The sequence below is a fragment of the Drosophila virilis genome, chromosome X, assembly GCF_030788295.1.
Source record: "Drosophila virilis strain 15010-1051.87 chromosome X, Dvir_AGI_RSII-ME, whole genome shotgun sequence".
Taxonomy (NCBI): domain Eukaryota; kingdom Metazoa; phylum Arthropoda; class Insecta; order Diptera; family Drosophilidae; genus Drosophila; species Drosophila virilis.
The window spans coordinates 15,839,783-15,849,052 of NC_091543.1; the positions used below are offsets into that span (position 1 = coordinate 15,839,783).

General features: G+C 39.5%; 1 protein-coding gene across 1 annotated transcript; it reads left to right on the forward strand.

The window, feature by feature from the left end:
- The first annotated feature begins 1,045 nt into the window (after nucleotides 1-1,045).
- On the forward strand, nucleotides 1,046-1,551 carry LOC6635592 (chymotrypsin inhibitor). Its single transcript, XM_002058981.4, has 2 exons — nucleotides 1,046-1,196; nucleotides 1,258-1,551. Exons 1-2 carry the CDS (start codon nucleotides 1,118-1,120, stop codon nucleotides 1,461-1,463), a joined length of 285 nt encoding a protein of 94 aa, XP_002059017.1. The 5' UTR covers nucleotides 1,046-1,117; the 3' UTR covers nucleotides 1,464-1,551.
- Nucleotides 1,552-9,270: the final 7,719 nt, after the last annotated feature.

A 9,270-nucleotide genomic window follows, 5' to 3' on the forward strand; every position in this document is an offset into this window, starting at 1 on the left:
GCGGCTCGCAGCGAGAGAGCGCGACAGAGAGAAAGAAGAAAAAAAACAGGTACACAACTATAACAAGTATTGCGACCCGTTTACCTGTTTGAGCCGCTCGTCAGCGCTGCCAGATGTGCGCGATATGCCACGATCTGGCAGTATGCAATGTGGCCAGACAGCCAAACAATTGACAGACAAGCGACAATCGATAGCGTTCGATAACTTGTTATAAATGTAATGGCACAGAGACAGGGTGTTTATTCCTTTTGGTTGCTGAAGATTGATTATTCTTTCGGAAATACTCTGCTGCTGTGCGACATCAGTTTTCATTGAATTATTGTATGCCAATTCTCCTCAAGATAACATCTGAGAGGCTACTTAGCATGTAAACCTTGGCTGCACGCCCGTTTTAAAACAGAAACTTTTTCACTCGTAACCAAGGCGAAACTCGAATATTTATTTTGAATATATATGAAATTTCACCCTTACCTTGTATATAAAAATATGTACGGCTTGCCGACTTTTGAGTACAACGGGAAATTGTTAGCTTTGATTATAATTGTTTCATTAACATTTTAAAATGATGTGACCTGTTTTTAAAGATATCGATAACTAGCTACAAAATTGATGCTTCGGCGCTGGGAGCTGGGCTTGCAATCCTGATAGAATCAGGCAGAAGGAGATGTCATTATCATGACTTTAAAAAATGTGCATAGAATTAATTGGTTATGTCACGCGACAAGATAATAATTAAGTCAGATTAATTGAAACCTATTAAACAATCGAGAATGTTATTTATAGAAATTAACAATGATATATTTGTATATATATTGTTAACTTTCTCATATTAATTAATTATTACAAAAGAGCCCTATTCAGTTATCCGGCTCTGACTCTCGCGCTGTTTCTCTCGCGATCCCTCGTTTAATAATTGTACGCAATATGACGATATTTAGGGTTGTTGTAATTCCGTAACATACTTTGCGGCTGCCCGTAATATTTGATAATTGCGTGTGCAGGTGCTTCCCCAGTGATAATCGGGCACACATAAAAACACGCTTGATTCATGCAAATCAATTTAGTAGTCGACAAGTTCTACAACTGGAACCACAACTTAAATATCAAATAGTTGAAGATGTTTGCTTGCAAATTGTTTTATTTGTGGCTGTTGCTTGGCTGTCTTTTGGCCTTGGCGTCTGCCCAGCCACCCATAAGTGAGTTATTTTTGTGAATTTGCTATTCCAGCAATTGTTATCCTTTTCGAAACCCCTGCAGCGCCACGCGACTGTCCACGAAATGAGGTGTTTCTGCCGTGCGGTCCCAGCTGCCAGTCGGAGTGCGCCACCTTGGGTCAGCCCTGTCTTATAAGGCACATTCGCTGCCCCGATGGCTGCTATTGCGTCGAGGGCTATGCCCGTAACGCGGCTGGCTCGTGCATACCCAAGGCTCAGTGCCGCAGACGTGGCTCCTATTCCACTTAAGCACTGCAAATATGATGACAAAAGATTGAAAAAATACTGATAAACAGCTGTTGAGTTTTTTAAACCTCAACACATTATTATTTTAGCACATGACGAATTTTAATTATTAATCTACCCAGTAGCCAAAATACGTTTAAGTGGGGTATATGTATATTGTGGCTACACAAAGAGAGCACACAAAAGACGCTTGTCTTAAAAACTTAAATAGCTGCTGTAATGCCACATAGATTTAGGTCAAGTGCTTAAACGAAATCTTTATATTATATGCTTTGTATACTAAGCATTTTTGTTTCAATGAACTTCTGCTGAGATGGCAGCTAGTTTTGAAGGCCTGAGTGGTGTTTAAACTGCGAAGAGTACAATCGGAAACAAGTAAACACTTAAAAAAACGAAACTAATTAAATACGAAAGCTAATATCTACAGTTTGAGATGCTCTGTGTCCAGGCCTGAGTATTAGGTCATACTTCTGCTGATCAGTAAGTAGGTTTGTGTTTACAATTCGAGTGAAATGGTTCGCGTATTGGATAATATTCTGACAAGCTTTACCGATTTTCATAGTTCGAGCTATCAATTGAATAAAACTTATAGAATTTATTCTACCATTGTGGAGGATTTTAGTTTCTGTCGTCTGTCTGCCTGTCGGTATCGATGCAAATGAGTCTATTAGTTTTACAGCTTTGAAATTTTCTGTAGTCCTTTCTTATTTTTCGGGCTGTTCATATACCGGAATTGGCCGGAACTTGTCACTATATCATACAGTTGTTATATAAAAAGATCGATCAAAAATTAGTACTTGCAAGAAAAACCTCTTCACCAAATTTTGCCTTTATGAGTTAAACTATCTCATCAACTTCAACAATTTGGTTGTTTGTATAAAAGCTGTGTAGAAACACGGCTATTTAGTCTTCGTAGTGCCAAAGAGAGTTGCTCTTGTTTTAATAACTTCAAATAATCAATTAAATATTATTAGTCATAAATATATGGAAATCGGATATCGGTGTAGATAACATTAGAAGCTGATTAATATATATACTCTTTATATATGGTGTTGTTAATGTTTAATATTTAGTTAAGCTATTTGAATAGGCCCGACTAAGTATTGAGTGGAATATACGTATGCATCTATCAAATCCTATCAATTGACAGGCCAGGAAACAGAAGGTGCAAAGCAACAAAGAACTTGCTGCCAAGTAAATCCGTATTCTCAGCCACAAAGCTGCTGCGTACAAAGACGAAAGGCTTGGCTTGAGAGAAAGAGGAGGAGGGCGGAGGGGATTGAATCGAGCTCTGACAACATGCAAAATGTAAATGTTTGCTGTCATTGAGTCAAAAATGTTGGCTAGAGCCCAAACCAAACGTTAATAAACTCACGTCAACCCTGCCCTCTGATAAGGGGGGTGCTCAATTTACAGGAGCAAACAGGCTGACATTCAGTCAGTCAGTCAGTTGGTCTATCTATCTTTTTCTTTGTGAGTGCCTTTCGCTTGGCCCCTTTCTCTATTCGCATCCGTATGTAGCCTGCAATTTCGTTCGCCGTCTATGGATGGAATGAAAAGAACTGGCACGCTTGAATTTGAAATGCAAACATGGTTGTAGGAGCATGGGCTGCCCATATACCATATACCATTTACCATATAGCATTCGCGCCCAGCTCTCGCCTGGCAACGTCCATGACGGCCCGCTATTTGCTTGTTAGTCTATTTTGCTTGACTGTGTCAAAGACGCAGCCAGGCTCCGCTCTTCAGATTTGTGTATTCCTCAATTCATTTCGAAAAAAATCCCGATGAATGGCAAGCCAGCAGGGTGCATGCATGGCTCATAGCCATATCGGAACAACCAGCGGAAATTCAAACGCAATCAACATGAAAAACTCAAGGGAGTGGCAAAAAAAAAAAAAACCGAAAAACCCACACATGGGCAAAAAAACAGTGAACCGAAAACAATTCACTATTGTCAAGTGGTTCGCTATGATATACTCTGGCGCGTTTACATAACTCCTAGTCCAGTTTTTCTTATATATACTGTTAAATCAGAGGACTTCATCCTTTAAATATATGTGAGTTTTTGAGAGGTAATCGTGAATAAGTGAGTACCCTTTGAGGTTTGTTATTGGAATATCTCTTTAGAGATTCTTTTGTCGTAGTGGTATATAAGGGATCCCATTAAGTTGAAGTCACATTTGATTGTTTCACAGTTATATATTATATATATTACGGGGTAATTCAAAAATCGTACCCGCCGATACAAGCATTCCAATTCATTTTATAGATATCCATTGACGGATATCTGTGTATAAAAACACAAATTTGGTGTTCCAGCTCGAAACATCTCCGAAAAATGCCTTCAAACATTGTTTTGAAATCGATAAATATCGTTGTTAAGAAAATTGAGGTAGATATCAAGATAAGAATCAACTGATTCTGCATATGATACCCAGAAATATATTGTGAATTACAAGTCTTTACCTTTAGTAGTTTCCGAGATCAACGCGTTTACTTAGACGGACAGACGAGCATAAGCAATCAAACGAATATGGCTAGATCGCCTCACCTCGTCAAGTCGATCCAGAAAACATAAGATTTGCGGAGTCGCAGGTGCAGGTACAGGATGCAAAGCATAATAGGTTCTAGTCTACCCCATAGATATTTGGGATCTAGCTTGAAGTCCATTGCGGGTTGTTTTGCTGTCCGAATTGAGCCTCTTCCAGTCGGTTCGTTAAGAAATTTAACTGAAAATTGAAGAAATATAAAATAGAATTGCACAAAACTATTTAAAAATAAATATATTTAGATAGTGTAAGCTTACGCGTATACCAAACTGAATTTCAAGTGGGTGCTAGGTTGTGCACGCGTATTCAATATACAAACTCATTCACACAAGAAGCGCCCCTTTTGTTGATGTCGCACAGTGGGTAACTAGCTCCAAAAATGTGCTGAAAATTCCAAATGCGATAGTAGGAAACTTGAACTTCATTTTACCTTATTTCGATTACCCCTGATTCTAAGGGCTAAGAAAATTTGGTAGAACAATCTCCACAATTCTTAAATTTGGATATTTCCAATGAAAAAGGCCAGATGGCCTCACTGTGCTTCTTACCAAGCATACACAGGTATACAAAGCACACACAGCGAGATACACTCACCCACACACACATACCCGAACACATACACACACGCACACACACACACGCACATACACACATGTACGCATCAAACGTATCATATTGAATTCATCGACAGCCAGTCCTTGAGCTCTTGCGATTGCTGTGCGGCATAAAAAGCCAACATGTTCCTGTGCGAGGTGATGCCAGCTTTGAGGGGTCCGTTGAACGTTTCAATTCACAACTGAATGATTTCTGGGGTATGGCCATAAAATGCACATATTATTTGACTTTATCTGTGCGGCCGGCAGTCAAACGATTGGCATTGAAATGGGTACAAAATGTGCTTAATGCTAAGTTTTTAGTACAATGCGAAAGTTGATTTATGGCCATAAACACACACACACCCTCTCACACAAACAAAGGCCAACAGATGTTGACCCCTTTTTTGTGCCGAGTGTTGTCCCGCAGCGATATCTGCTTAAACAAATACAATGCATTTGTTAATATGTTCGGTTTCTATTCCGATTTCATTTCGTAACTCGGTATTCGGTGCGCCTAAAAGCTCTCAAGTTTTGAAGCGAGGATTTGGTGAGGGGTACATATTTATATTATTTTAGAGAATGACAAAGCTTTAAAGGTTTATATATTCCTGAATGAGCTTTACAGCATGAGAAAACATTATTACAACCTTAGCGAGGATATAAAACGCCGAAGGGTGAGTACATTTGATTTGACTGGTCAAAAATTTGAATCACTGTTGTGGGAAATGTAGGAAATGTTAAGACGGGGTTTCGGGAAATTCCATCCGCATGTCTGGCAAAATCGCGATAAACGTTTGTATGAAACTTTTTTGTGTACCATCTGATCGTCCTCACACTCATTTTCAAAGACCCGATTTTCACGAGGTTAGACTGTTTGTTCATGACTTAGCCTCTAGATCAATATGGCATCTAAATCTGGCAACAAATGCATAAAAAAAGGGTAGCCTCAACTATTCTATACCTCAGTCAAATCTTATCCGACTTTCAATATAAATTCTAAATAACTGTTTATAGGTATATTTAAATATTGAAAATGAAAACCCTCATCAAAATTTGAAAAAATATGTGAAAAGCCAAAGCTTAAAACAATACCTAGGGTAATGAATTTATGAAATCAGGTTCAGAAGTTGGTCTAAACGGCGAAGCGAACCACCGATAATATTTTAAAAATTATATTTAATGTGAATATCAGACTTATTGAGATTGAAAATCATCAAAGAGTCCATTTCGGCTTATACGCTTTTCTTTATTTTTATATTTTTCTATTTTTTTAGTCCTTAAGCCAGCTAGGTTTTCTCTTTTAGTCGGCTTGAAGTAATTATGGTTGCTCTGTGTCTCTCTCGCTTTCATTCTATATTGTGTGAAAAAATGTTTATCCAAATCTATTACCGAAAACTAACTGTTTCTGCTACTGTCTCATATGCTGAGCAGTTGTATTTCCCTGAAAGTCTGTTAGGGACTTAAAATCTGTTCGCATGTCATTTTTCTGCTTCTCTGCATAGAGCTGTTCAACTTTATCGTTTCGTCTCGCATTGCATACTTTTGGGCTGTGCCGAGGAAAAATCAATGTCATTTATGTTGATGGAACTGCACCTGGAAGTGGAATCGCAGGTGTGTAATACTGTGTTTGTGTAGCTAACGCTTTGGATGGCAGCAGCAACACCATAATCATTGATTGGGTCAATATGCTTGTGCCAAACACCTCTCGCTGGATCGACAAACTGTGTAAAACATGCGGAATCAATGTCCCAGCCATGATGATCAGCCGGCGGCGACCAAAACGTCCAACGATGTTGACAGTGACATCAAAGTGACGATGCTATCGTTATAATGATTGCCATTCACAGCAGCTTTTGCTCCACGTTATAGCCTTTTAGAGGGTATTATAACCTTGTCACGAAATGTGTAACGCATAGACGAAGGCGTCCTGTATATAATCTTAATGCTCATCGACAACTGAGTCGATAAAGTCATGTCCGTTGGTTTGATTCTGTGCGAGCTAATCTCTCAGTGTTAAAGCTTCCGTTTCCATATGTCCGAATGGGTCCGATCGAACCGCTATAAAGATATGTATATATATATATATGTACATATATGTCTGACAACGATTTGTCAAAAAAACTCCGCTTTAGTAACAATTGCTTGCAAATAAAGCAAACATATGTAAACCACATGTCTAAAAGGGTATTTAGACTTCAGCGTGAACCGAAGACAATCGTTATTACTTGTTGTTGCTGCTGCTGTTGGGAATCAGCTAAAAATCCATGCAATTTGACAGATATCAAGTTGTATGGCATTTGACACACGCGTTGCGATTGTTGCCATTGCCGCCATTGTTGCATGCTGCATGCACAGAGCACAAAGACTTGAACACGGATGCAAACACCCATATGGACAGAGAGATTGTAGCTTGAAGGTTGTGTGTGTGTGTGTGTGTGTGAGTGTGGCAGGGGGTGGGTGGTCCCCTTTGATACTCTCATATTGCGAGCGATTTTCAAGTTGCTGCCTGTCACTGAAATGCAATTGTTTTCTGCATAGCTGTTGGCACTCAGCCTCTTGACACAATGTTCGGCAGTTTATTGATTTTGATTTTGATCCCTTTTCGTGTCACGCGCACTCAACTATTGCGAGCGCAGACCCATTTTGGCCGGCCCCGCCAGCCCAATCCCCTCTCACCATGTTGCTCGACGCTGTCATCTCTGACGCGTGTTATGAATTTACTTTTCTTATTTTGTGCATCCTGTAGTCAAAGGATGCCTTCAATTGGGTATTTTACCGGCCAGTTACTATAAGTCTCTTTAAAAGAATCGATATCTTGGGCTGCAAATATCAATACTAACGAAACAATGGGATATTTAATTCCTTGATTATTTTCCGCGACTAATTTGTAAGCTTACGATCTGCTATCCGCCAAATGATCTCGATTTGCCACTACTTTTCGATCGACATGAAGCTTGTTAGTAGCAAATCAGGGGTAACCAGGGATAACATAGAAGGCCAAACGGACATTGCTCAAAGCTAGCAGAGTCTTTTCAATCTTCAAAGGAGATGCAAACATTCATTTTCCTCTACAGGGCATCTGTCTAGTCGAGTGCGCGCGACTAGAACATATTGGCTTGTTTTCCATACAAAGTGTGTTTTTTTTTTTTTATGACAAAAAGTTTGTTGCGGTTTGGTTTTAGCTATTGCACTTCGCTCCACAATGTTTTTGTTTCTGTTGCAGTCGAGGCGACGAAAGTTCCACCCGCTACTCGGCTGCAGTTGCAGCCCCTTGCTCTCACATGCGACAATTTGTGGCGAGAGCCAAGCAGATTTTCAATCCATTTGCCGAATTTGGCATTTGGCATTTGCCATTTGGAATTTGTGTTTGTGGCTTGCATTCAATTTAATTGCAATGCGTTCCTTAATGGATTTTAGCTGTACCAGTTTCCATTGGACACTGATTACTGGATTAACAAAGCCTGTCACGTCCAGGAACCAACTATTAAGAGCGAACTTTCGAAAGGCGTTCAAAAATGTCATTAAGCTTTGAACTTTGCATGTTGAAAATAAAAATTAAAGTTTTTCATTTTCTTTGAAAAATCAACTGCCAAAGCAAGGCAAAATTATCGATACTTCGCAGTGTGCCCAGCACTTCATAGAAAAACACGTGCAATATGTACTTATATAGCAGGCATATCTGTCAGGTGCATGTGAAATTGTTCTCAACTTGGGTTAATTAATTGCGCAGAGTTTGTGCTTTTGTTATTGGGCCGCAGACCTACGGCATCTCTGCTTAAGTGGACTAATATTGGGCATGTGTGAGCACATTTAATTATGTATATATAATTATAGATATATACACATATATATATATATTTATATGTATAGTGGAATTCCGGCATGCACTTCAATTTGTCGCTTAGGCGCCGTTTGATTATGAGAATGAAATATTTGCTTTGAAGTGCACACAGATACATTTAAATACGGGTGACATTTACTCGCTGCAAACACACACACACACACACACACACACAATGGCAAGTACAAGCAAACAGGCAGCTGTTGAAAATGTGTACGTAACAATAAAACAACTTCATTTGCAAAATGCTCATCAACAGCATCATCATCATCTAAATAGCATCACACGCACTGCAAAAACGGAAACGGAAACGTTGAAAAAGCAATTGGCAAATGGCGCCGCTAACGTCGTCGTCGACGTCGACGCCGACGCCGACGCCAGGCCAAACAGTTGCAATTTATTGGCAGCTGCAATTAGTTGGCCGTGCTTCCGATTTGGGCAGTCAAGGGATTTGGCAAACTTGCTTCATGCCAATTATGTTGCAAGCTGGCCATTAAAATTATGACTTTACACAAAAGCAAAGTACTTGGGGCGCCCCCAAATGTGCGTATATCGGAATTACCAGCTGTCCAAGTGGACTGCTTCATGGCTTTTATATTGCGTGATTGTAAAGGAACACAATTCAATCATTAAAATGTACTTTATTTTGACTCCATGATAAATTCACTTTCCATTTTTGGCACGAGTTAATTCCATCTTTTTCTCGAGATGCGTTTTGCAAGTTGCAATAAACTTAGTTTGTGTAAGTCGAGAGTAGTAGCCTAGGAGATACCACTTTTCGAGCGTCGAGCAGTACAACTTCTATGCATAGGCATAATTAA

What these genes read in the sequence shown, in the direction of transcription:
- LOC6635592 (XM_002058981.4), top strand. Translation starts at nt 1,118, where the DNA reads ATGTTTGCTTGCAAATTGTTTTATTTGTGGCTGTTGCTTGGCTGTCTT. An exon ending in GTCTGCCCAGCCACCCATAA is followed by an intron (nt 1,197 to 1,257) that starts GTGAGTTATTTT and finishes AAACCCCTGCAG; the next exon opens with CGCCACGCGACTGTCCACGA.